At 40.9% G+C, this 27,810-nt stretch overlaps 1 protein-coding gene across 3 annotated transcripts in view; it reads right to left on the reverse strand.

The window, feature by feature from the left end:
* Positions 1–13,397: 13,397 nt before the first annotated feature.
* LOC427010 (zinc finger RNA-binding protein-like) overlaps positions 13,398–27,810 on the reverse strand; it is a 108,622-nt gene continuing 94,209 nt past the window's right edge. For all 3 annotated transcript variants that reach the window (XM_015300457.4, XM_040655250.2, XM_003640563.6), the window contains 5 exons: positions 25,556–25,653; positions 24,633–24,728; positions 17,868–17,979; positions 17,662–17,759; positions 13,398–17,332 (listed from right to left, as the gene is read on the reverse strand). In XM_015300457.4, the coding sequence (XP_015155943.1) occupies positions 17,153–17,332; positions 17,662–17,759; positions 17,868–17,979; positions 24,633–24,728; positions 25,556–25,653 (584 nt within the window). In that variant the 3' untranslated portion in view covers positions 13,398–17,152. The remainder of the gene's footprint in view (positions 17,333–17,661; positions 17,760–17,867; positions 17,980–24,632; positions 24,729–25,555; positions 25,654–27,810) is intronic.

Consider the following 27,810-nt stretch of genomic DNA (forward strand, 5'->3'; position numbering starts at 1 on the left):
TCTCCTCCCTGCTGCTCTTCCTGACTGCATTCATCACCTCAGCACTAGTGTAAGGCCTTCAGTTTTTGGACAATGTTTCTCTCATTATATTTGATTTATTTGCTTCAATTCTAATTATATTGTATTATAGTGTGTTATCTTGCATTCCAATACTATATTTAGTAAATTAGTTTGTTTCTCCTCAGATCGTTGCCGCTGTTTTTAATTATTCAGGGTCCCCTGTTTCCCCTTTCCAGAGGCGCGGATTTTGTGAAATCCCTCCACCCTGCTAGTCATGGAACTGGGCCGAACCAGCCCGTAAACCATTGACAAGTGCATAAAGCCAGTGGAGAATGGAGGCTGACGGTAGACTCCCGTGGCCTGAATGAAGCCACACCCCCCCACTGAGTGCTGCTATGCCAGACATGTTAGAACTCCAATATGAACTGGAGTCAAAAGCAGCCAAGTGGTATGCCACCACTGACACTGCTAATGCCTTCTTTTCTATTCCTTTGGCCACAGAATGCAGGCCACAGTTTGCTTTCACCTGGAAGGGCGTTCAGTATACCTGGAACAGTTTGCCCCAGGGGTGGAAACACAACCCAACCAAAACAACTGACAACAAAGGTGTAAACCTATTTGGGCTGCTGAACTGTGGAAAGACATTGCTGCCCGAATAAGGAATATGGTTGTAAAGCTGTGTCATGTAGATGCTCATGTGCCCAAGAGTAGGGCTACCGAAGAACAACAGAATAACCATCAGGTAGATTGAGCTGCCAAAATTGAGGTGTCTCAAATAGACTTGTACGGGCAAAACAAGGGTGAATTATTTGCATCTTGGTGGGCTCATGAGACCTCGGGCCATCAAGGAAGAGATGCAACACATAAGTGGGCTAGAGACCGAGGGGTGGACTTAACTATGGACGCTATTGCACAGGTTATTCATGACTGTGAAACATGTGCCTCAGTTAAACAAGTGAAGTGGATGAAACCTCTCTGGGGGTAAGGGCGATGGCAAATGTATAAATATGAGGAGGTGTGGCAGGTTGATTATATCCAGGCAACCACTGGATGGCTTGAAATATATGCAGTATCCCATGCTACTGCCAGAAACACCATATTGGGTCTTGAGAAACAAGTCCTGTGGCGACATGGCACCCCGGAAAGAATTGAGTAAGATAATGGGACTCATTTCAAAAATTCTCTTGTAAATACTTGGGCCAAAGATCATGGTATTGAGTGGATTTATCATATCCCCTATCACGCACCAGCTTCTGGTAAAATTGAACGATACAATGGGTTGTTAAAAACTATGCTGAAAGCAATGGGCGGTGGAACATTTAAGCACTGGGAGAAGCATTTGGCAGAAGCCACCTGGTTGGTCAACACTAGAGGGTCGATCAATTGTGATGGTCCTACCCAATCCAGCTCCCTACATACTGTAGAGGGAGATAAGGTCCCTGTAGTACATATAAAGAGCAAACCTCTCGGTGGAACTGTTTTTGCCCATGGACCTGGCTCCACTTGGTGGTTGACGGAGAAAAATGGGGATGTTCAATGTGTAGCACAAGGGAATTTGATGCTGGGGGAGTGCAGTCAGTAATTCCATGTGTATATATATATTTGTTTAATTCATGTTATTGTTTGTGTATATATATTGATGTAGTGATGTGGAATAAGGGGTGGAATGTCATCATTTTATGATTTTTGTTATTGGTATTCCACATCATAACATCATGTAAAGCACTGGGAGTTAAAGAGTTAATGCTCCAGTTCCTTGGACTGTCAATGTTTCTGAGTACCTGGTTCTTAGAAGAACTGCATCTCCCAGAAGATTTCACTGTCCTGTTTTCATTTTCCGTTCAGAGGAAAAGATAAAAGGTTGGCAGAAGCCACCTGGTTGGTCAACACTAGAGGATCGATCAATCAAGAAAGATTGCTGCAGAGACCAGCTTCAGGGCAGGTAAGTCTACACTAAATAAAGGACCTAAAGCAAAAAGGCAGTCTAAAAAGCTCTTTTTAGGACTTTTTTTGAAGTCAGTAAAAACACTGTGCTGGTGCTGGGGGGCTAGCAGCTTGTGGGTAGGCTGCTGAGCCAGCCAGGGTGGAGTTGGCACTGACCACTCTTATCTCTCAAGCTTGACCTTGACCCTTTGCTGTGAGGCTAAAAGCAGCCCTCACATAATGCTCTAGGTGAGAAAAGGGTGTTACTGTTCTCTGACAGCAGGAAGGGAAGTCAGTGTGTAAGCACAGCCCACACTGCCCATACATTACTGTAGCAGCAGGTGTGGGTGGTGGTTATTGTGGCAGGACATGTGAGTGTTTTTTGTCTTGTGGCTCAGAAGACCAGCTCTCCTACGGACAGACCCTGAGACTACAGGTTTGAACGTGGTCTCTACCAGACAGCAGGCTTGCCCCAAGAAGACTGTAGTGACCCAGATAGAGGGCCTGCCCAGAAGTGTGGCGGTTCAGGTCTCTGGCTGCAGGGAGTGCCTGAACTTGCTGCTGCCTTGGGAGGGTGGGAAGGACGCCACCTGCGTGAGGTGTGAGCAGATGGATGAACTGCTCAGCCTGGTGGTGGAGCTTAGGAAGGAGGTAGAGAGATTAAGGGCCATCAGAGATTGACTGGTAGAGTGACTCTGAGAGAAAGATGCAGAGATTACACCCCCCAAACTGTAGTGGACCCTTGCCATAGTCAAGCAGAGAGAGCCAACTTGAGAGGAGAGGAGGAATGGCAGCAGGTCCCAGCTCGGCGACGCAGGCAACCCTCATCCCGACCTACCTTGGTTCCTCAGGTGCCTCTATGTAAATAGGTTTGAAGCCCTGAAACCGGAGAGAGAGGTGAGTGAGGATGAGGTGAGAGGACTGCCTCCAAGCTTGTCTAAGGTGAGGTGGTCAGCTCCACACTTGAAGACTGCCTTTTCCAGAAAAGAAAGGAGGGTGATAGTCATAGGTGACTCCCTTCTGAGAGGAACGGAGGGCCTGACCATACCCATAGGGAGGTGTGCTGCCTCCCTGGAACCTGGGTCAGGGATATTTCTAGCAAACTTCCCAGTCTGATCCACCCCTCTGATTATTATCCTTTATTGATAGTTCAGGCCAGCAGTGATGAGGTCACTGACAGAAGCCTGAGGAATATAAAAAATGATTTTAGGGGACTGGGGACGTTAGTTGATGGAGCAGGCATACAAGTAGTATTTGCCTGTCTTCCTACAGTGGCAGGGAAGGAGAATGAGACGACCAGGAAAACCCATCTTATAAACACATGGCTGAGAGACTGGTGCAAATGCAAGAATTTTGAGTTCTTTGATCATGGGGCATGGAGGTTTCTGGAGTATATGGAGGATAACTTCCTGATGCAGCTGGTGAGTGAGCCTACAAGAGGAGCTGCCTTGTTAGACCTGCTGTTCACAAACAGAAGGTCTGGTGGGAGATGTGGAGGTCGGGAGCTGTCTTGGACAGTGACCATGAAATGGTAGATGTTGTCAAACAACAAGTTCGAGAGCCCCTGGAGAGCAATAATCAGCCGAGGTGCGGTGAGGGACGAGGCCACACACCCATATGGTTTCTAGTAGCCAAGCCATTTTAATAACTACACACAGCTATTTATATAGAGCGGTACAAATAACATGCTAAGTACAACAAGGCACAGTTCTCATAACTTGCAGTTGCTTGCAGCTTGTCTCACGGCACCTGGCACAGTGGTCTCTATCGCAGCTCCGCATTCCTTTCGCCTACTCCCATCGTTGTTCTGTGTGAGACAGTGATCCATAGCAGCTGTTTTGCTTGCACTGACCCAGGGGGAGATAAACATGACCTCCCTGGGTCAGCCGTCCATCCACAGGTAGAGTTCTTGATTCTTGGTGGAGCCAGGAGGGGGAACAGCAAAACTGCTACCTTGGACTTCTGGAGGGTGGACTTTGAATTGTTCAGAAGACTAGTAGGGGGAGTCCCCTGGGATTCAGTCTTAGAGAGTAAAGGGGTCCAAGACAACTGGTCACTCTTCAAGAAGGAAGTCTTAAAAGCACAGGAGCAGGCTGTCCCCCTGAGCCGTAAAATGAGCCAGCGGGGAAGAAGACCAGCGTGGATGAATAGGGAGCTATTCTTGAGGCTCCAGGAGAAGAAGGGACGGGCAACTCAGAAAGAATATAAAGAAGTTATTAAGATGTGCAGAGAGAAAATCAGAAAGGCAAAAGCCCAGCTTAAACTCAACCTGGCTGCTGGGGTAAAAAGGAACAAGAAACCCTTTTACAAATATATCAACAGTAAGAGGAGGAGCAAGGAGAATCTCCATTCTTTACTAGCAGAGGTTCTGAATGCCTTCTTTATGTCTGCCTTTAAAAGTCAGACCAGTTATCCTCAGGGTACTCCACTCTCTGACCTGGTAGTCTTGACTGGGGAGCAGACAAAACCCCCCACGATTCAGGAGGACACAGTCAGAGACCTACTACTTCAGCTGGACTGCCACAAGTCCATGGGGCCGGATGAGATTCACCCAAGAGTGCTGAGGGAACTGGTGGAGGTGATAGTTGAGCCACTTTCCATCATCTATCAGTGCTCCTTGTTGACTGGTGAGGTCCCAGAAGACTGGAGGCTTGCCAATGTGACTCCCATCTACAAGAAAGGTTGCAAGGAGGATCCGGGGAACTACAGGCCTGTTAGCCTGACCTTGGTGCCAGGGAAGGTTATGGAGCAGATTGTCTTGAGGGAGATCACACAGCATGTGCGGGACAACTGGGGGATCAGTCCTAGCCAGCATGGGTTCACAAAGGGCAGGTCCTGCTGGGTAGTTGGGCTGAAGCTAATGGGATGAGGTTCAACAAGACCAAATGCCGGGTCCTGCACTTTGGCCACAACCCTAGGCAATGCTACAGGCTTGGGGCAGAGTGGCTGGAAGACTGTATAGAAGAAATGGACCTGGGGGTATTGATTGATGCTAGACTGAACATGAGCCAGCAGTGTGCCTAAGTGGCCAAGAAGGCCAATGGCATCCTGGCTTGCATCAGAAATAGTGTGGCCAGCAGGAACAGGGAAGTAATTGTCCCCCTGTACTCAGCACTGGTAAGGGTGCACCTTGAGTACTGTGTCCAGTTTTGGGCCCCTCACTGTAAGAAAGACATTGAGGCCCTGGAGCGTGTTCAAAGAAGGGCAACAAAGCTGGTGAGGGGTCTGGAGCACAGGCCTTATGAAGAGCGGCTAAAGGAGCTGGGATTGTTCAGTCTAGAGAAGAGGAGGCTCAGGGGAGACCTTACTGCTCTCTATAACTACCTGAAGGGAGGTTGTAGTGAGCTGGCAATTGACCTCTTCTCTCGTGTGACTAGTGATAGGACGAGAGGGAATGTCTTCAAGCTGCACCAGGGAAGGTTCAGGCTGGACGTTAGGAAATACTACTACTCTGGAGGAGTGATCAGGCACTGGAATGAGCTGCTCAGGGAGGTGGTGGAGTCACCGACCCTGGAGGTGTTCAAGGAATGTTTGGACGTTGTGTTGAGGGACATGGTTTAATGAGTACTATTGGTGATGGGTGGATGGTTGGACTGGGTGATCCTGTGGGTCTTTTCTAACCATGGTGATTCTGTGATTCTATGTTAAAACTGCTTACGAGTCACGAGACTTCCCCTTCTCTTTTACTGCTCATCTCTGTGGTTTGTGGTCCCTAGCCGTTTTTCCTTTAGCTTTTGAGCAAGACCTTTGTTTTTGGACACTCTCTCTCATTTATTTGCTTTATTAGCTTCAATCCCAATTAACTTCTATTTTTGCTTTTATTAGTAGTAAATTAACTTCCCTTCTCAGATCGTTCTCATTTTTTTTTTTTTTTTTTTTTTTCCCTTTCACTTTTCCCCCCTCCAACCCCTCTTTTTCCCATTTTTGGGCTGGTGGGCCTGTGGGCATGCTGTCTCCCTTTCCACGGACATAGATAGATCTATAGATAACACTGTGACAACCTCCCACTATAAACCAGTTTGCTTAAAGCCCTGTCATAGCACCATGTAATGAACTGACAGAATTTAGATGGCTGCTAAGAAACTACAGTTCCCAGAGTGTTCCACTTATTCCCAACTGGTTTCCAGAAGGGAAGTGGTGTGGTTCCCCTCTGTTTCTGCTCCACCCAAGCTCACCACATGGTTAGGAAATATTTTCTCTTTCCCATTTGTGTGATTTATTTATCTTGATTCCTTTTATATTGTATTATATCTCATTCCTTCACCATTTTTAGTAAAACAGTTTTATCCTTATCTCAGTCAGGTAACTCCTATTTCTCGCTTCTCCACTGGCTTCCCGTGGTGGAATTGATGGAGGGTAGCCCTGCTGTCATGGACAAAAGGCCCTCAACCCGCAGCAAGTATGTGTAATACAAGGTATATCAGCATAGCTTATCACAAATAGGGTATTTCTTATATAGCAGCTTTCGTCATGTTTCTCAGGCAAATTTGAAGTTTTTCCTTGTTTGAATACAATTGTTAACTGATCATTTGGTGCCATTTCACCTTAATTTACCCCAATAGGATCTCAAACCTTGCAACCTCCGTACATTAGCTAGGGTAGCCTGGTGTTAGGTCACAATAACTTGAAAAAGGGAAACATAACTCCCATTTTTAAGAAAGGGAGAAAGGAAGACCCAGGGAATGAGAGGCTGGTGAGCCTCACCCTGTGCTTGGGAAGATCCAGGAGCAGATTCTCCTTGAAGCTGGTGGCCTTCTATGATGGAGTGATGGCTTTGGTGGATGAAGAAAAGGCAACTGATGTAATCTATCTGGAACTGTGCAAGGCCCACACTCTACATCATTATCTCTAAATTGAAGAAATATGGATTTGAAAGCTGGACAATTCAGTGGATAAAGAATTAGTTGGGATGGTTGTAGCCAGAGGGTTGTGGTCAACGTATCTATGTCCAGGTGGAGGCTGGTCACGAATGGTGTCCCCCAGGGGTCAGTCTTGGGACTTGGTGCTCTTTAACAACTGTATCAATTACATAGACAGAGGGATTGAGCGCAACCTCCTCAATTTTGCTAAGGACACTAAGATGAGTGGTGCAGTTGATACAACAGAAGGAAGGGATGCCATTCAGAGTGACCTGGACAGACTTGAGGAGTGGACCAGTAGGAACCTATTGAGATTCAACAAGGCCAAGTGCAAGGTGTATTCCAGCCGAGTTGACTTGCAAGATACTCCCCTTGAGGAGGAGGACTGGGAGCTGGTGATGCAAGGTGTTGCACTTGGGTTGGGGCAATCCCAGATATGTGTACAGACTAGAAGAAGAACTTATTGATAATAGCTCTGTGGAAAAGGACTTAGGGGTTCTGGTGGATAAAAATCTTGACACAAGCCAGCAATGTGCACTTGCAGTCTGGAAGGCCAACCGTATTCTGGTCTGCAGCAAAAGAGGGATGGCCAGCAAGGTGAGGAAAGTGATTGTCTCCTACTCTCCCTCACAAGGCCCCATCTAGAGTACTGTGTCCAGGCATGGGGTCTCCCAACACAAGACAGACACAAAGCTGTTGGAGTGGGTCCAGAGGAGGGCCAAAAGATGATCGGAAGGCTGGAACACCTTTCTTATGAAGGTTGAGGGAGCTGGGATTCTTCAGCTTGAAGAAGAGAAGGCTCCAGTGAGACCTCATTGTGGCCTTCCAGTACTAAAAGGGAGCTTATAAAAAGGAGTAAGATTGACTTTTTACATGGTGTGATAGTATCACTGAAATCCAGGAATAAAACTCGCCAACCCAAATGAAAGGTATATGGAAACTGTTAGGTCAAAGCCTGAACCAGTGATTGAGCACCTAGTTAAGGGGTGTAGACAGCCCTGGGAATACAAGTGGAAGCAATTCACCTGTGTGACTCCTTAACCTCACTGCCCTAACTGGCAGCCACAAGGGTAGCATCTCTGTTCTGAAATTACATCCTATGGTGTGTTTGGTGACCCCTGATTCTCAGAAAGGGATAATTCTTTCTTTGTTACTGGATTGTGATCTTTTCCTTTCTAGGGTGATCTGAAACTGGTTTAAAGCAGCTATATCTGCTATTGCCTATTCTTACAAAAGGTTAGAAAGCTGACGTTACTTTATTGTAGCAATGGGTGCATAGGGGAGAGAGCTGTCCTCCCAGCATGTACACCCATGATTGAAAGCACACAGATGTTATACATTTTAACATGTAAATATTCATACAATTTCAATGAAGTGTCTGCCTATTCCTAGGATGGCTATACATATTAAAATCTGATACTACACATGTACTGTGTTAGTTTGGGATTCTGGTAAGGGGTCTTAGGTGGTTGTATCCAGGCAAAAGATCACGTTACATAAGCCAGGTCCCATATATGATCAGAAACATTCATACAAAAAATATGGCTGTTCACTAAGTGTTTAATTGGCCCTTTCACCTTGTTATGGCACCTATTATCAGTCCTAGCAGGGTACAGTTTACCTCCTCCTCAAGGCTGGTTGAGTGTTGAGTCTCTGCTTTTTCTTTTTTTTAGTCTCCAGATGTCCTTCTTATTTAGGAACAAAAACTTTCCCAAAAGAATGCTAGTCTTGCTGAAGAGTTTGAATTTATTTCTGAAGGCCCCAAATTTATTGACAGTTATCAATTCCCCCCCTTGGAAGTAGTTAGTTCTTCTAACTACTTCCATATACTTTTTCCAATGTATCTTTTAATGCATCTTACACAGAGTCCTATACTGCTTATAAGTACTACTATGCAGATGAGTCCTTCCAGAAGTGAGGCTGACCACCCTTTCAGGGACCATCCTCCTAGCTCTTGTAAGATTTTGTTAAGCCAATTATTTTCCTGCAGACCTCTGCAGCTCTACTGTCTTCTGCTATCTTCCTCACTTTATCCAATTGTATCTGTAAATCATTAGTAATGTTTGGAATGTGTATACAACAACATTCTTTGTCCAGTTTTAGATATCAACAGACTCCTTGCTCCCTTACTGGAAGTAAATCTAAAGTTATCCTATTTTGCAGTGTCATTTTGGTATTAGCTTGAACCTGCTTATTAAGTATTTGAAACCTCTCTTGAGTGGCTTTCAACAGTGTTTTGACTTGCCAGGTTAAATTTTCCATTAATATTATGTTCTCTAAAGCCATTAACCCAGGTAATAAGAAACTTTGAATGATCCAATTAAATTGCACAGCTGTGAAGGGTTCTATCCATACATCTCTTTTGATTCTTCCCCAGTATTTAGCTGCAATTGGACTCCTTTTCCAAGTCAGACATAAGGTTAGTAGTCCAAGGGTTATGTCTTGTAATATTGCTTAGTTGTAATCTAATAGTTCAGTATCTATCTGTAATATGCTATCCATGTACTGCAGCAGAGTGTCTTTGTGCATCTTTTGTCAGTCCTCTAGCTCTTGCTAACTGATTTCCAAAAAACTGTAGGGCTATTTTTAAATCCTTGTGGCAAGACAGTCCAGCATAATTGGGTCTTTCTACATGTTTGGGGGCTTTCCCATTCAAAGGCAATCAACTCCTGGCTCTCAGTTGCTAATGGCAGGCAGAAGGCGGCAATCTTTCAAATCTAAAACCATGAACCACTTGTTTGTCTCCTTCAGGGTGGTTAATAGAGTATACAGATCTGAAACCACTGGGTGGACATCCAATACTATTTGGTTTATAGCTCTTAAATTCTGAACCAAATGATACTCATCTGAATTAGGTTTCTTGATTGGTAAAATCAGGGTGTTGTAATTTGATTATCATTCCCTCAATTAACTGAATTGTGTAAATTGCTCTATTAGTGGTTCCAATCCTTTTCCAGCTTTCAGTTTAAATGAATATTGTCTTTGTCTTATTGGTCTGGCATTTGACTTCAGATGTACGGTTACCAGTTCGGCTTGCCTCAGTCGTCCTGGGGTTCCTGCAGCCCACACCAGTGGTGTTACTGCATTCTCTACTTCAGGTATTTCACATTCAGGAGATGATTTCTGCGATGTAAAGACTTGGGCCTTCACAGTCTTAGTCTCAGGAATATGTACTTGAATTTTTCCATCTACAAATGTAATTTGTGCTTGTAACTTGCTTTGTATATCTTTACCTAAAAGCAGCATAGGGCATTCAGGCTGTATGGGAACTGTTGAGTCATGGCCTGAACCACTGATTGATCACCTGGGGAAAGGACTGAGTCAGCCCTAGGAGCACAGGTGAAAGCAATTCACCTGTGTGACCAGAAGGGGTGGAGCTTGGCTCCACCTCTCTTAGACCCCATTTAAGGGCTGACTGCCACAGGGGAAGGTTTTTTGGTTGGAGATTCCTCCCTTGTGGAGTTTTTTTCCCTGTGAGTCTAGTTCCTTGGAGATGGGTGAGTTTTCCTTTCTTGCTTGTCCCTTTGTCATTCTGCTCTTGTATTGCCTTTCCTCTGTGCTAATATTTCTGGCTGTAACACAGGCATATACAGAAACTGATGAGTCAGTAACTTTTTCCTAGTCCTAATTCTGAACTGTTGGAAGAATGGCCTGTTCTTCTTTCTCCTTGTTGTACCAACAGCTGAGGCTGCCTGATTACTTAACTGCCCTTTACAAGTATTAATAACAGATATCTGTCTTACCTAGGAACAAAAACTTTCCCATGTGTTGTAGTTTGAAGAGTTACTATTATGCAACAGTGCACTTTTACTCCCCCCTGCTTTTCCCCTGGAAGCCTGGTGGAGAGGGAGAAAATTGAAAGCTGATCAACTAGATAGGGAGCAAACTAATTTACTAAGTAAAATGTGGGATACTACAGAGTAATTAAGAATAATAAATCAAACAGTGGGAAAAAGACTATCTCTGGAATTGTTTTTGCCTTTCACTCATGGCTGACCAATGTGGAAAAGAGCATGCTCTAGTCACCACATCACTTTTATATCTTCCTTCCAGAAACTGGAACCCACCAAGCATTTTAGGAATTTCAGTCCCGGGAAAACCAGGAACTACAATCTCCTCTTCCCGGAGTAGGAAATAACATGGGAAACCAGGAACAACAGCTCCAACAGCCTGGTACTGAGAGCTTATGGTATGATGTTATGATATAGAATACTGATGTAAAAACCATGACACCAAGGGATCATCAGTTTTGCTGAGGAGTTTGAATTCATTGCTGAAGGCCCTGAATTTATTGACAGATATCAATAGTAAAAGGGGGAATGGTTTTAAACTGAAAGAGGGGGAATTTAGATGTTAGGAGAAAATTCTTTAATCAGAGGGTGGTGAGGCACTGGAACAGGTTGCCTAGAGAAGCTGTCGATGCCCCATCCCTAGAAGTGTTCAAGGACAAGTTCGATGGGATCATGGGAGGCCCGGTGGGTGGCAACTCTTTCCATGGCAGGGGAGTTGGAACTAGATAATCTTTAAGGTCCCTTCCAACTCAAGCCATTCTATTCTGCAATAAATGAATCACCGGCTTCTGAACAAATATTAATAAACATATGCAAGAGACTATTCTTTTATATGATTGACTCAAAGTTTGAGGAACAAGTCCAGGCAAGTCCTGGGCAAAGGTAGAGAAATCTTCTGTCTGGAGGACACTGATGGACAGGTCCTGGCTAAGGGTTGTGAAATCCTTTAAGGAGCACAGATGGACAAGGCCAGGGGCATCAAGAGAGAGATAAGCTGCTGATAATGGCCAGGAAACGGTCTTTTGTGTGGACTTATCTCAAGGAAGATGGCCATCTCAGGAGGTACACACATGACTCTTGCTCAAGCATCCAGGGATGTCACGTAGGCAGGAAAAAAAGGAGGATAAAAGAGGGTCCAACAACCAAGAGACTAGAAGGGTTTTCTGCCATCTGATCCCTCACCACGACGGACTTGAGGTTTCTGCCATCAGATCCTTCACTACGGACCGTATGCTGACGGACTTCCCTGGGCCTGCTACCTGAGACCTGCTGCTTCCTCTCAGACTTACTCTGCGACTTCTTCCTGGACCCACCCGGTACCTGCACCTTCTCATTGCCCAAGCTCCTGCCCTTCGGCCTCGGACCATCATGCAATGAGACTACTGCCGGATCCTGGTGGTGACTATCACCACTTTACGCAATTCTTGCTTCTTTCTATCTTTTCTATCGCTTGCCTTCCCTTCCCCATCACCCCAACCTGTAATAGTGTCCGTCCTCCCCTTTCTTCATCTCCCTTATTAACATTTGTAATAAACTGGTCGGACCAACATTTGAACCGTTGTTTCTTAATCTCACGCTGGGCATACATATTTCAAAGTACCTCCTCTCCCTCCTATAAATTGGAGCGAGACAACATAGCTTTGCAAAGTAGTTTAAGAAAGTATGTATTAAAGAATTTGACTCTTGCTAATACCAGTATGTTAAGGTTACAGTCAGTGGGAAAGTATATGCTCTGCAAGACAAACCTCCAGCTGCCAATCAGGTATCTATGAAAAATGATGAAGTTTACTGTATTAGGAATTCTATATTTGCCAAGTGTTATTAGGGTAGCATTTCTTAAAATGCAAATGGTAAAACATCAGAAAGCAATCTTAAAAAAAAAAAACAACCAAATGTAAACAACTTCCAGTGCTAGGAACACATGTGCCGTTGAATGTTTTCATAAATCCATTTGAGAAAATAATACAAAACGTGAGAATTCAAATTAACAGGTACTTACAGAAATATGCCTAATTTTCATCTGGTTGTAAATGAGAACTGTTGTGATAACTCTATGGATCACACTCCTTGGATTTCTCTATACCCCCTTAAAGATTAGATGGCTGTTTCATTTTAAAAAAGGTTGAAAATACTGCACTGAATGAAACATAATTTAAGAAAAAACCTCTTGGATTTATAAAAACTATCTCTGAAGAAATCTAATTTGTTAGCCTTTCTGTCTAGAGAGCTCTTTGGCTTACAGCTTTCAGAGAAAAAGAAAAAAAGGATTTTTTTTTAACCCAAGTCTATCATTGTCCTTAGTAAAACCAGAATGCAAGTGCTGGGAAGAAAAATACACCACCTCATTTTTTTCTCCTCTTACTGGTGCTATGCTAGTAAACTGTAATACTGTAAAACTGTAATAGGAATACTTAAAGGTGATCCAAACTCTCAGAAAGTTGCTAGATACAATAATTTTAAATACTACCAAACCACTTCTGAGTATTGAAAAATGTCTAAAAATAGAAGCAAATCAATAATACAGCACATTCAATAGCTCTGTAAGGCTAATAGTTGAGTGAATAAAAAAGACAAATTTTGCTTATTTTGTAAGCATTATCAAAACACAGTATTTTAAAATGATTACTTACTCTTAGTTCTGCCTTCCTAAACATATGAAGTAATATTTTAATTCAAAACTAGCTATGTACTTTTTAAAACCTTGTTTTTCCTTTTGTCTTAGCTTTGCCAGAGTCGGGAGTTGCCTGGTTAAAACAAGCTCACTAAAATGGGCAGGAGAATCAGCAACAAACTGCAAATTCACTCTTCACCACAGTGCAAAAAACATGGTCACAGCTTTATATTTAATATGGAACCATTTTAAGTATACAATGTTTCAAAAGATCCAGAAACTAAGAGGAAAAAAATAAGGGGAACAAAAATACAGGAAATCCAAAATACATCTTTGACTTTTTTTTAATCTTAAAGTCTAGGGTCACATGACTGAATAGTTTTTAGCTTTATGAGGAAAGAAACTTTGGTATGGAGTTAAATTAGCCATATGAATAGCACCTGTAGCTTTCAAAATAAATAGAAATGGGTAATTAAATATGGCAGCAACACATCCTTTTCAAAAAAAAAAACAAAAAAAAGACCAAGAACAGGCACATACTTGGAAGCTACAGCTCAAGGCTGGACTACAGAAACAAGGGTAAGTTTTTTTTTTAATTTAATTTTAAAGCATGTGCTAATTATTATTCTTCCAATACTGAAATTATTTAAGAAATCTTTCTTACCATGGGAAAGTTTTCCTTTTATTTGCTACCACTAATTATTATTCTTTACTCCTTTTAAAATTACACTCTGATGCTTGAAGAATATTGTATTAAATTTTTTTAAGATTCCCTCTATTTTTAAAAATATTTTGTCTGTATTCCACAGACCCATGCTGTTAGCAGTGAGTGTTACAAGACAAAAGTATCCTCCTACTCCAAGTCATTTTATTAAAAAGGTCAAAGATAAATTTGACCACAAACTGGAACAAAAAGGTGTTTTTTTTTTTTTTTTTAATTTAATAAGTGGTAAAAGAAATGACAAATGTTCCACTTGGGTCAGGGAAATCCCGGGTATTTATACAAACTGGGGGAAGATCTTGAGAGCAGCTCTGTGGAGGAGAACTTGGAGGTCCTGGTGGACGAGAAGCTGGACGTGAGCCAGCAGTGTGTGCTTGCAGCCCAGAAGGCCAAATGTGTTCTGGGCTCCATTAAGAAAGGGGTGGCCTGCAGGGAGAGGGAGGTGATTGTCCCTCTCTACTCAGCTCTTGTGAGGCCCCATCTGCAGTACTGCATCCAGGCCTGGGGCCCCCAGTACAGGAAGGATGTGGAGCTCTTGGAGAGGGTCTAGAGGAGGGCCACTAAGATGATCAGAGGGCTGGAGCACCTCTCCTATGAGGAAAGGTTGAGGGAACTGGGCTTGTTTTGCTTGGAGAAGAGAAGGCTCCGGGGAGACCTCATTGCAGCCTTCCAGTACTTGAAGGGAGCATATAAACAGGAGGGGGAATGGCTGTTTATGAGGGTGGATAGTGATAGGACAAAGGGGAATGGTTTTAAACTGAGACAGGGGAGGTTTAAGTTAGATATTAGGGGGAAGTTTTTCCACAGAGAAGGTGGTGTCACACTGGAACAGGTTGCCCAAGGAGGTTGTGGATGCCCCATCCCTGGAGGCATTCAAGGCCAGGCTGGATGTGGCTCTGGGCAGCCTGGTCTAGTGGTTGGCTGCCCTGCACGTAGCAGGGGGGTTGAAACTGGATGATCATTGTGGTCCTTTTCTACCTAGACTATTCTATGATTCTATGATCTTTCTGGTGTCTGATACTCATACAGCCATCAACAAAGTGCAAGGGCTACTCTGAAAGTAATGCCTCCTATTCTATTATGTTGGTGGTATGGCATTAGAGTGGCAGTCTGATAAAATGGCATCTGACATAGAAGTGCATATGAAGGAAATGTTTGTAATTGAATTCTTCCATGCAGAAAAAATGGCATCCATTGACATTCATCAACACTTGATGAATGTTTATGGAGACCAAATTTTGGATGTTGGCACAGTGAGGCAGTGGGTGGTGCATTTCAGCAATGATGTTATAGCAGCTGTGAAAAAGTGAGTTACCTCCACTGGTGCAGATTGTTACAAGTGCAGCTTGTAGGCTCTTGTTCATCATTGGCAAAAATGCATAGCTAATAGAGGTGACTGTATTGAAAAATAGCCTTTTGTAGCTGAGAATTTACTCTATCATGCAGTGTGCTCCTTGTATCTGTTATAGTTTCCATGGAAATAAAAAGGAGGCATTACTTTCAGAGTGACCTGTGTAGTTACTGGAATGTTAGTCTATGTTTGTAACAAAGTTTAATAGACATCAAACAGAGTAAGTGAAACTTCAGTTTCCAGTCTATAATGAATTTTAGTAGTTCAATAAATTTTAGTAATAAACAAATCACACCTGTGTAAAGCATACATCAACATGATGTAACTTTACTTACACCACTGCTATGTTTAGCTTTTTGAAAGAGACATAAGCATACACTATGGTCACATCAAATAATTTTCTTTTTTTTTTTTCTTTCTTTGATAGCCTTCACTTAGTAATACTTTTAAAATTTGAATCATTGAAAAAAAAGTTTTATACAAGAATAACTATAAGGAATAACCTCACAGGGACTGCTATGGCAAACTTTTTTTTTTTTAAGGGCTGAAGCATTAATATAATATTGACAAAGTTGATTGGAAAGAATGGCTAACTTTTTCCAAATGGGAAATGCCCACTTCTGCTTATATGTTGTGAAAAGAAATTCAGAAAGTTATTTTTTGGCCTTGCTATGTCACAAAGTCAATCAGATGAAGAACTATGCATTTAACCTAAAATGATAGATTTAAAAACAGAAATAGTATGCAAAACTTTGATCAATTATGCAGCTGCTTTAAAATCATTGTAAGACCATACAAAATCGTTGTAAGACCATACTTATTATATTAGCTTTTATACTGCTAATGCACAACTAACAGCAAACTTGATTAGATTAACACAAATTTGTCTTAATTACACCATTATATCATGCTAAGAAGACAAATGCCACAAGATTAGCAAAAACATGTAATTCTGATTCTTTCGAATGCCAGGATAATTGTGTTGAAACTCCTTCACATTTAAAAAAACAAACAAACATATTTCTGCAGTTTCACTTTATGAAAAAAACCTTCTGTGAAATATTACTTGGGAGGGGAACAGTTTATACTATCTGTAGCAGAAATGCTAAGTCACAGCCTGAAACAGTGATGGAGCACCTGGTGGGAATGCAGGGCTGACCCCAAGGAGCTCAGGTGTAAGCAATGCACCTGAGTGACTGGAATGGGTAGAGCCAGGAACCACCCCCTCCCAGACCTCATTTAAGGGTTGGTGGTGGAGGCAAAGGTATTTCTCTGGGGATCCCTGCTGATCTGAGGCCTTCTAAGGGTGAGCAGCTTTTTTTCCTTTATTTCTATAGCCATGGCTGCTGCACTTGGGCTTATCCTCATTTGTTACAGCATGGGACTCTGCTACTTCATTTTCATTGCTGTGTTTTTTATCACATTATAGCATTACATTATTTAACACAAAGTAATTTATACAGCTAGTGTCAAGGGTAAGCAAAAAAAATCTTCTAAATATATGTATTTTGACATTTTAGCAACAGAAGCACAAATGCTGTATTAAATACAGTCAAGATAAGATAATGCACTTGTTAATAGAAACAGGAAAAAAATTGAGAGAACTTACTATAATTAGTAACCCATTTAAAGAAAATGCAATAAGGGGAAAAAACCTCAAACTATTTTTTTTCAATAACAGTTTCCATTTGTAGTTTTTCCATCCATAATTTTTCTGATACAGCGCATCCTTTAAAATGTTCAGAACCTCACAGAACAGCTAGGTTGTTCTTTTCTGAATCTAATTTTCAAGTTGGTTTTGGATGTTTTAACCAGGCACTATTATGAATGGAATAAAAGTAAGGCAACAAATCAACTTTCTATCACCTCCGAACTTAGCCCACATGACAAACTTTTTTAAAAGTTATCATAATCTTTTTTGTCTTTTTTTCCCTCTGCTTCAAATCCATCAACCCCATCACTGTCCCTTCTCCTTTTACGATTGTTATGGGTGTTGAAGCGTTGATTCATCTGTGGTAATGGATCCATTCCTAAAACTTTGTGAATTTGACGGAATGCAAGGAGTCTCAGTGCAAACTACAAAAAGGGTAGAGAAGATACTTCAGTTAGGAACAAGTGTCAGTTTTGAGTACTCTGTCAAGCAATGAAGAACTTCTGTAAGATGATATTATCCATAGCTATTGCCATTTACCTTCTTCCTTCCCGCAACAAAGTCAACACAGTAATACGTGTGTGTCTCATTTGCTGCTTCTGTACGTATAAAGTCCAGCATCTCCGCTTCAGCATAATGTGTTTTAGCTGCTGGACTTTGCACATATTACTGTGTTGACTTTGTTGCAGGAAGGAAGGTAGATATCAAGAGCTATCAACACCGTCAAATTTACTTTATGCGTACATTCCCTTACCTGTGCACTTGAAGTAATATCCTCTCGTTGCTGATCTGTCATTACAGCAAGTGTATCAAAAGGATCTTTTTCACAAGGGTCCAGAATTCCAGGACCACCTAGAATGGTTCGGCTAATTAGTAGCACATCTTTACCTTATTTTGACCAAGATTTGAGATTTCATGTTACTTCAGCATAAGTATACAGACTGATCAATTTCAACTCGCCTTTAAGGATGATTCCTGAAGATATACACTCAAAAACTCTTCTAAGTGCATCCCCAGGACTCTGTGGTCCAGTAGCGCTGCTGATTGCTTTTTCCACAAGCAACTCCATAGCCTGTAACAACAATAATTAAAACCAGTTAGAAGACTGATTGAAACAGGAAAAAAAGCTACTCCAGTTGTTCAGTGCAGAACTTTTGATATAGAAATTTTGAAGAACATTACACACCACAGAAGAATTTCAGTTAAAATGGAAAAAAAAGAACTGGTATTTTATAAAGGTAAATAAAAAGTAAGCTGGTGCAAGATTAACACTGAGTACCAATACTGACGTGCCTCTTCTCATCACAGGTTGCTCAAAAGCTTTTTATAAATTTATACAGTAGTAGCCTACATATGCAGGTAGCCAACTTGTCCAAAAATTTGAGAATCCATGGAAAATGATGGGTTATCTGAATCTGGGAGTCATGAATAAACAGTACACAGTATCTAATAAGATAAACAGAATATGGTAAATAATTTTTCTTTTGCTATATGCATGCACTAAAATAATCAAAAGCATAATGTTCTTTTGAAGTTTTAAATTAAATGGTTACTAGTTCCTCAGTTTAACAAAACTGAAGTTCATAGTAAATTTTTTTTGTTGGATATAGGCTAATGCTAATTCAGATGTTAAACAAGTATTAAAAAAAAAAACCCTTACTGATTAACAAAGATTCAAAAATTAACATGTCAAAAATGGTTAATGACAAAACTATATTTTAAATACTGTTTTTTTTCTCTGTGATTATTTCCATTATTTACCTTTATTAGACAGTTTTCAAAAAACTGTAGAAGTTATTTGTAATAGTAAAGAATAGCTTTTCTTAACTTTTTCAGCATTAAACAGATGTTTCAATATCACTTCATTTTACAGTTTTTCAAATGTTGCATTTTATTTTCACTTTCTAAGAATAAATGCCTATTCTGGTACATGCAAGTAACTATAGACAGTGTTGATTACAATTCTTCATTAAAGGTGCTCATTCCTATCTATTTTAGATCAATTTAACTGATAAATTTCAATTCCTGATCATGGCATTAACATAATCCTGCAATATCGCTCTGGACCAAGCTTTTGAGTACTATCAACAGTAATTTAGTTATTTTCAAGTATAAAGCAAAAAACAGCAGTAAAGAAATAAAGAGATCATGTCTTTGGATTTATTCAAATCTAGCCCAGAATTAATCCTAAGACAATGAATTACAGTGCCTTGGTGTTTGTGTGCATGAAACGCTAGATTTCAAGTCTGGAAAAATCAATCCTGAATAATCATTCCTTCTAACTTGTAAGAAACTGACAAATTTCTTGAAATATAGTTTTTATTTTTTAGGTATATAAGGAGGCTGCTTCTAATGTCTATGTTTAGACTTGTTAAGATTTTATAACATTAGTAAAACTAATGATAATGAATTGAAAAGCTCCTTGGCTCATTATGGGTTTCTAGCATACAGGTTGGGAAAAGTTCTGTATCCAGAAAAATATATTTCTTCAGTCTATGAATTTCTGCCTGTGACTAACAGAAATTACATATATTTAAAAATTGCTATTTTTCATTCTGTCATTTCTTTTGTTAGTAAGACTTTGCCAATAGGCCAGAACAACTGAGTACATAGACTTCAGCACTGATCCACGTAACTGACAATGCATCCTGTGCCAGCAGCAAAACAGAGAGCACTCTTGGAGAGAACTGAGACACATCTAGGCTTGACACACACCTCTGTTCCCTTCAGGATGTGCCTTAAAACAGACAATGTGACAAAGAGGAAACAGCATTTGTCATTCTTCATCTATATACCTGATGTGTGTTGCAATTACTGTAAGGATGCTTTTCTATACGTATACCAGGGTTTATTCTTTGGCAATTCAGTATCACAGTGATAATAAAGAGGACAGTTACATACTTTTTTTTAGCTTCTATTAAGTTATATTTGTACAGTGTATATTTCAGAAATGTAACAAAGAAACAGGCAATATATATATATATTTCTATAAACACTTAAAAAAAAATAACTTTTTGCTACATTTTTCCAGAAACAACCAATATTATCAGATTTAATAAACTCTGCGTGTCAACGGTTTACGGGCTGATTCGGCCCAGTTCTGTGACTAGTGGGGCGGAGGGAGTCCACAAAATCTGCACCTCCAGAAAAGGGAAACGAGACCCTAAAATTATTAAAAAACAGCAGCAACGATCTGAGGAGAAACAAACTAATTTACTAAATACGGTATCGGAATGCAAGATAACACACTATAATACAATATAATTAGAATTGAAGCTAATAAATAAAATATAATGAGAGCGTATCTGAAAGCTGTAGGCCTTACAGTAGTGCTGAGGTGATGCGTGTGGTTGGGACTTGTCTCCCACAGCATTCTGCAGAAGCTGACAGACCGTGGCTTGGACAGGTACACTCTTGGCAGGGTAAAGAACTGGCTGGAGGGCCGGGCCCAGAGAGTGGTGGTGAATGGAGTTAAATCCAGCTGGCGACCGGTCACGAGTGGTGTTCCCCAGGTGTTGGTGCTGGGGCCTGTCCTCTTCAATATCTTTATTGATGACCTGGATGAGGGCATTGAGTGCACCCTCAGTAAGTTTGCAGATGACACCAAGTTGGCTGGAAGTGTTGATCTGCCTGGGGGTAGCGAGGCCCTACAGAGGGATCTGGACAGGCTGGATAGCTGGGCTGAAGCTAATGGGATGAGGTTCAACAAGACCAAATGCCGGGTCCTGCACTTTGGCCACAACAACCCTAGGCAATGCTACAGGCTTGGGGCAGAGTGGCTGGAAGACTGTATAGAAGAAATGGACCTGGGGGTATTGATTGATGCTAGACTGAACGTGAGCCAGCAGTGTGCCTAAGTGGCCAAGAAGGCCAATGGCATCCTGGCTTGCATCAGAAATAGTGTGGCCAGCAGGAACAGGGAAGTAATTGTCCCCCTGTACTCAGCACTGGTAAGGGTGCACCTTGAGTACTGTGTCCAGTTTTGGGCCCCTCACTGTAAGAAAGACATTGAGGCCCTGGAGCGTGTTCAAAGAAGGGCAACAAAGCTGGTGAGGGGTCTGGAGCACAGGCCTTATGAAGAGCGGCTAAAGGAGCTGGGATTGTTCAGTCAAGAGAAGAGGAGGCTCAGGGGAGACCTTATTGCTCTCTATAACTACCTGAAGCGATTATAAGGTGTTCAAGGAATGTTTGGACGTTGTGTTGAGGGACATGGTTTAGTGAGACCCATTGGTGATTGGTGAATGGTTGGACTGGGTGATCCTGTGGATCTTTTCGAACCTTGGTGATTCTACGATTCTATGATTCTATGATTTGCTTCGCTTAATAGCAAAACCAGCACACAGAAGGATCTGGATTATTTGCTCTCCTTTCTCAAAAATTTCCCTTGCTGTATTGTCCCACACAATAATGTCATCAATGTATTGTAAGTGCACAGGAGCACTGCCCTGTTCCAGTGCAGTTTGGATCAACCCATGGCAAATGGTTGGGCTGTGTTTCCACCCCTGGGGCAAATGGTTCCTAGTATACTGAACACCCCTCCAGGTGGAAGCAAACTGCAGCCTACATTCTGTGGCCAAAGGAATGGATAAGAAGGCATTAGCAACGTCAGTGGTGGCATACCACTTGGCTGCTTGGCACTTACCCGCAGCACTCAGTGGGGGTGTAAGTTCATTCAGGCCACGGTAATCTACCGTCAGCCTCCATTCTCCACTCGCTTTACGCACCGTTCATATGGGACTATTAAAAGATGAGTGAGTTTTACTTATCACTCCCTGACTCTCTAGCTGACGAATCAACATATGAATGGGGAGCAAGGAATCTCTGTTGGTGTGGTACTGCCGTCTGTGCACTGTTTTTGTAGCAATCAGTACCTGTTGATTTTTCAGTAGTAGCAACCCCACAACACACGGATCTTCTGATAGGCCAGGCAAAACAGACAGCTGCTTAACACCTTCTGTCTCTACAGCAACTATTCCAAAGGCCCATCGATACCCCTTGGGATCCTTAAAATACCCTTTTGAGGTAATCAATACCAAGTATACAGGGAGCCCCTGGGCCAGTCGCAATAGGATGTTTTTGCCAGTCTTTCCCAGTGAGGCTTATTTTGGCCTCCAACATAGTCAACTCTTGGGAACCCCCAGTCTACCCATGAATATAAACTGAGTCTGTCCCTTGGTGACTCGAAGACTGAATTTTGCGTGCTGGAAGGCATCTGTCTCAGTTCGGAGTACGTCCCGTTCGGACTCGAGGATGTCCCTCTCAGACTGGAGGGCATTTCGTTCGGATCGGAGGGCATCTTGTTGAGATTGAAGGTTGTCAAGTTTGGATTGCAGAGAGTCTGTCTCGATTCGGAGGGTCTCTCTCTCGTATCGAAGAGGCCCTCAGACTGGAGGGCTTTTCTCTCAGATTGGAGATTCTCTCAGATTGGAGACTGTCTCATTCAGCTTGGAGACTGTTTCTGGACTTAGAGATTCTCCCTATCGGCTCTGAGACACTCTCTTTCAATTTCAGAAACTCTCTCCCTCACTGGGATAGTATTGAATAAGGCCCGATAAGCATTAGCCAGGCCCCAAATCATTTGTGCCTCCTCAGATCTGCCTGAGCCGCAACATTCCTGTCTCAAATATCTGTTTAAGCTCTCAGGGTCTTTCAGGTGTTCAGGAGTAAAATTCCATGACACTGAAGATGTCTATCTCTCTAAAGTCCCTCTCAAGCCTCTCCACACTCCCTTTCACTCAGTATTCTCTGGTTATGGGGAAGGCTTCTTCAAAATATGATAAATGCAAATACTGAGTGTAATGATGAGGAGTACATTCAGGGAGATTAACAACGTGATCGGATGAGCATTCAGAAAATGCATAAAGGATTCAAGGGAGAGATGGGGAGCCTGCTTACAAATCACAAGTTCTGTAAAATTAGCAGCTCCCTCTGCAAACAGGTGTACAAGAGAAAGAGGAATATTTTTTTTTCTCTTTACAGAAGTAAGATAGTAGTGCTCAAAGTTTACAAATATCCCAGAATACTGGCAGTCCACCTGGACTTTCAAGGTCATGTTTTCAGTGAGCACTTGTGAAAGAGAGATAAACTTTCCTAATGAAGCCAATGAAGCTCTCCGAGAGCAGAGAGAGAGATTCATTCTAGAAAGCTAAAAAGTAGCTTTTGCCCGCGTTCTCCACCAAGAATGTCAACGGTTTACGGGCTGGTTTGGCCCAGTTATGTGACTAGTGGGGTGGAGGGATTTCACAAAATCCGTGCCTCTGGAAAAGGGAAACAGGGGACCTCAAAATAATTAAAAACAACGGCAACGATCTGAGGAGAAACAAACTAATTTACTAAATACGGTATCGGAATGCAAGATAACACACTATAATACAATATAATTAGAATTGAAGCTAATAAATAAAATATAATGAGAGCGTATCTGAAAGCTGTAGGCCTTACAGTAGTGCTGAGATGATTCGTGTGGTTGGGACGAGAGCCGAAGGAAGAAGTGACATCATGTGACTTTGCCAGATGTTATATCTCCTCTCTGACCACAAAGCCCCCTGGGGTATGTAGTTCTTCTCTTCCGGACAGGTGCCCAGAACTGGAGCATTAACTCTTTTACTCCCAGTGCACTACATGATGTTATGATGTGGAATACCAGTAACCAAAAATCATAAAACCATGACACTGCAAGCCTAATACATTTGTAAAACATTTCTCATTCAAATAATGCCAATCACTGAAACGCCTTGCCAATGCTAGCATTGTTCCTGCCAAAATTGAAAAGTTGACATTGAGAAGCAGCACAGCGTAACAGGATTTGGTCTGTGAACCAAACTAGTTTATCTATATACTATACACACTTTTCAGAGATTTTATTTCAGACAAATTTTGTCAGGTCCACAAATTGAAGAATAAATTACACTCCTGGAGAGCATCTTTTAAAATAGGCAATAAAAAATAATGCTGCAAGAATGCTCAGCTGCAAGAATTATGAGATGGTAAATGGGTTCAATATCGATATCTGTTTCTAAGTGACACTGATTACGATGCTAATTTTGACACATCCACTGACTAATCATACAATCCTTAGAGTTGGAAGGGGCCTCTGAAGGCCATCTAGTCCAACTTCCCTGCAATGAACAGGGATATCTACAGCTAGATCAGTTTGCCCAGGGCCTTATTCAGCCTCACTGTGAAAGTCTCCAGGGATGAGGCATCAACCACATCACTGGGCAACCTGTGGTATTTCATCTTACAGAAGGGTTATATTAATGATTGCAGAATTACCATGATTTGTTCTTTAAAGAAGCCTTTCTGTTATCACAGAGGTATCTGGGCACAGCTGACATCACTTTAAATCAGTTTCAGTGAAGTTTAATTTCTAACCACCAGAAAAAAAATTAGATTTCTTTAAATACAGTTTAAGCAAAGAAACAAGCACCTAAAATCAGGATGTTACCCCCCCCCCCCCCCCCCCCCCCACACACACACACACAAAAGAACAAGAAAATTCCTTTGGAAAAAAGAAAATCCAACTTCAAATGACTAAACCTCAGAAAATTAAGTTTTTAGAGGGACTCTACATTCCCTCTAAATTAAAAAACAAAACAAAAAACAAAAACAAAAAAACATACTACCTCTTGAAAAATCTACATTTAACTGCAGTAACACTTTCCAGTGCCCTACTTGTAGTACCATGTGCTTTTAAAAAGACTCATTCAAAAGAATACTACTCACCCAGCTTGGAAAATCAGACCAAGTTGGAACACGCTGACAGAGGTCACGAAGAATACGTATGATAATCACACAGGACTGCAGACCATTAGCTCTAGCCTCAAGAGCAATACAAAATCAAATTAATCAAGCCCAGCACCTACAGCAAATAGGACTTGTTGAAAGACTAAAACACCACTGTGCAATGGAAGCTCAGATGCAAGACTGAAACAAATCATTCTACAAGTTTATTCCATGAGCTGCCATTTACAGCAGTATTTTATACAGGGTTAGTAATTTAAGGTGATAGAAGTCAAAGTGCCCAGGTTATACAAGAATAACATTTCTTGATCCCCTGTACATTTTGACCTGTGTTCACTTGTAACAATACATACAGTATCTTTCTATATTAGAAATAAAAAGGATAAAGTAAAGGTCTCTAACAAGTAGGTATAGAGACTGAAAGGTCAAGGGAATCTGTTTGGTTTCTTTATTGTGCCTTTGCCAGAACTCAAAGTCACTAAACCAGACAGCTGCTTCTCACCTTTCATTCTCTACACTTAATGCACTTAAAGAAATAGGAAAAGTCTTAAATCTAACACGAAGTTTTAAACACATTCCATTATTTAAAGCAAAGTTACTCTGCAGCCTTATGGAAAATATAACAAATATACAATATATGATCACCCCAAGCGAGTCAAAGTGTCAACATTTCTTTCTCAATCATCAGAAAAAAAACAAACAAAAAAAACCCCGTCAAATTTGCAATAACTGCATAAAGCAGTTCCTCCATCCTCAACCTTCTACATTTTAATTTAGGGACCAGAAAAATATGGAGTTAATTAACATGAACAAATCTGAGTGTTTTCACACAATTAAACACTTATATTGAGACTGAACTAATCTCTCATAAGGCTACAAGAAGAAAGTAAAATGATGTTCCGAACCTGGAACCACTTAGCGTGGCGTAGAGCAGCCAGAGCGTCAAGGCATTTTTGCCTGTCCAAGACGTCCGGTGGATCTTTCACCATACCCGAGGTTATATCTAAAATGGATTGAATTGGCAAAATGCAGTGAGGAATGGGTGTTTGACCAGGTAAGACACTTCCTTAAAGTAGCTTCCATGTCACACATGCCATTTGAAGTTTAAACCCTTGAACAATAAACGTAAATGTTCCATAAAAGGTATTCAATTAAGATTAGGGCATCAACCCAGCATGAAGATCAAGAGCATAATATACCTAAGCTCTCGGGTTATTTTCAAATGCACTGCAGATTATGCAATGCCTAAGTGCTTCTTTATTTAAGCTACCACTGTAAAAATACATATCCCCTAAAACTAAATACTGAAGGAAGGATAGTTGGACACAGTGCACTAGCACAGAGAACACAAGACAGAAGGAACACAAAAATCCACTTTACTCAAGTAGAAACATTCAAACTTAGTTTCTTGTATATTTTAACTGTCACCTGTGATTTGGGACCTAGTCCTCAAAAGAAAAGTATAACAAATCTCAAAAGCACTAGATGTTTAGTAACAATGTTATTTTTATTAATCTTAACCTTAGAATGTAATGATTTTGCTTTAAAAGCTGACTAAAGGAATCTGAAACATTCTTCAATATTACGGAGTTCCACTACTTCCTAGTACCCTCTCTTACTCAGACAAATAAATTCCTCAACTCATCATATATGTGCTTCAATATAACTTAGGATTCAAGGAAAGATCTGAAAAGGAACTACTTTACTTAAGATTCATCAGGAAAAAGAAAGAAACTGTTTAAAAACAAAGCAAAATGTCTGAAAGATAAAGAAAATATAAAAGATCTCAAATTAAATATTCAGAAAATTATTTAATTAAGTTACCAAGCTGATTGCTTTGTTACCTAAATGGAAGAGATCACAAGGCCATTTTGGAAGTGGTTTAATCAATTAAACAGGAACCACTGAACAATGTGAAATAGTATCTTCAGATTACATAAAAATGTAAGGATATAATGTAGTGATCAGCTTCAGTAGTTCTTTCTTTTATTATTTATAAAAGTGGCTAAAGTGACTAGTAACAAAGAATACTGATAGCATAAATGGCAATATACCAGATAAGAAAAAACAAAAAGGTCTCTCTGAATGCAACTCATTTCATGGGACTTGGCTGTAAGAAACAATATAGTCTATTGCAGCAAGCTATAAATTCAGGTAAGTCAAAGAATCAAATTGAAAAAATAGAAAAAGAGACAGACTTATGAAACAGGCCAACATGGAGAAACTTGTAGGGATGCTGCGGAGGCAGTTCTCTATCTGCCACCTACTTATAAACAAATGTAAAATAAATAGTAGGATACTTTACTGTGAGCTAAAAAGCTATATATGAGCACAGTGCTACAACTTTCCAATATTATAATTAAATTTAAACTAAAGTACTACATTCAGATTTAGGCATTTTTATATGATATTCTTATTGCTCTGCACAGAATTAAAAAGAGAAGGATTGCAAAATAAGAACCAAGTTGAGAAGAACACATCTTCTCACACAGATACTCAAACTTATGGATCATACATTAAAGTGGAAAAGAAAAAACTAACAAGGCATTTACAGAGCAAATGAAGACATTTAAAGTGGTATCATTTAAAACTAACAAGCCCAAACACACAAAACAAAACAAAACGTATACAAAAGAGGTGCCAAGTAAGATAATTGATTAAATGAGTACAACTTGGATATTAGAGACACTCATATATTAGGTACACTCAGAGAAAACCCACAGAAGGAAAACAAGTGGCAAAGTAAGACTGAGAAATTTAAAGTGAAAATATGGGTTTGTTGGGCCTAGTAGTCTCATCAGTCAATTATTTACATTCTTCTACAACTAATATGCAAATAGGTGATGCTGCAAACTTTTAGCACAATTATTCACTACATAATTTGAAACTCCACTTACTTGACTTCTAGCTCTGAAAAATGACAGTTTGGAAAATAATTTTACTAAAAATGATTATGTTGAAAGTGCACAGAAGAGAATCTTGCTCAATGATGGAAATGTTGATCTAAACTGTGCTACTAATATTAGAAATCAAATGAATACCTTTGAAGGACTGTGAAAGTCAGAAGTTGGTAAAATACCTCTATTGCACTGAGAATATATTGATTGTAAAACAAAATAAGTAAACTCTTGTAATATTTAATCTGTGGATTTTTGCACCT

Source organism: Gallus gallus, chromosome W, assembly GCF_016699485.2.
Source record: "Gallus gallus isolate bGalGal1 chromosome W, bGalGal1.mat.broiler.GRCg7b, whole genome shotgun sequence".
Taxonomy (NCBI): Eukaryota; Metazoa; Chordata; class Aves; order Galliformes; family Phasianidae; genus Gallus; species Gallus gallus.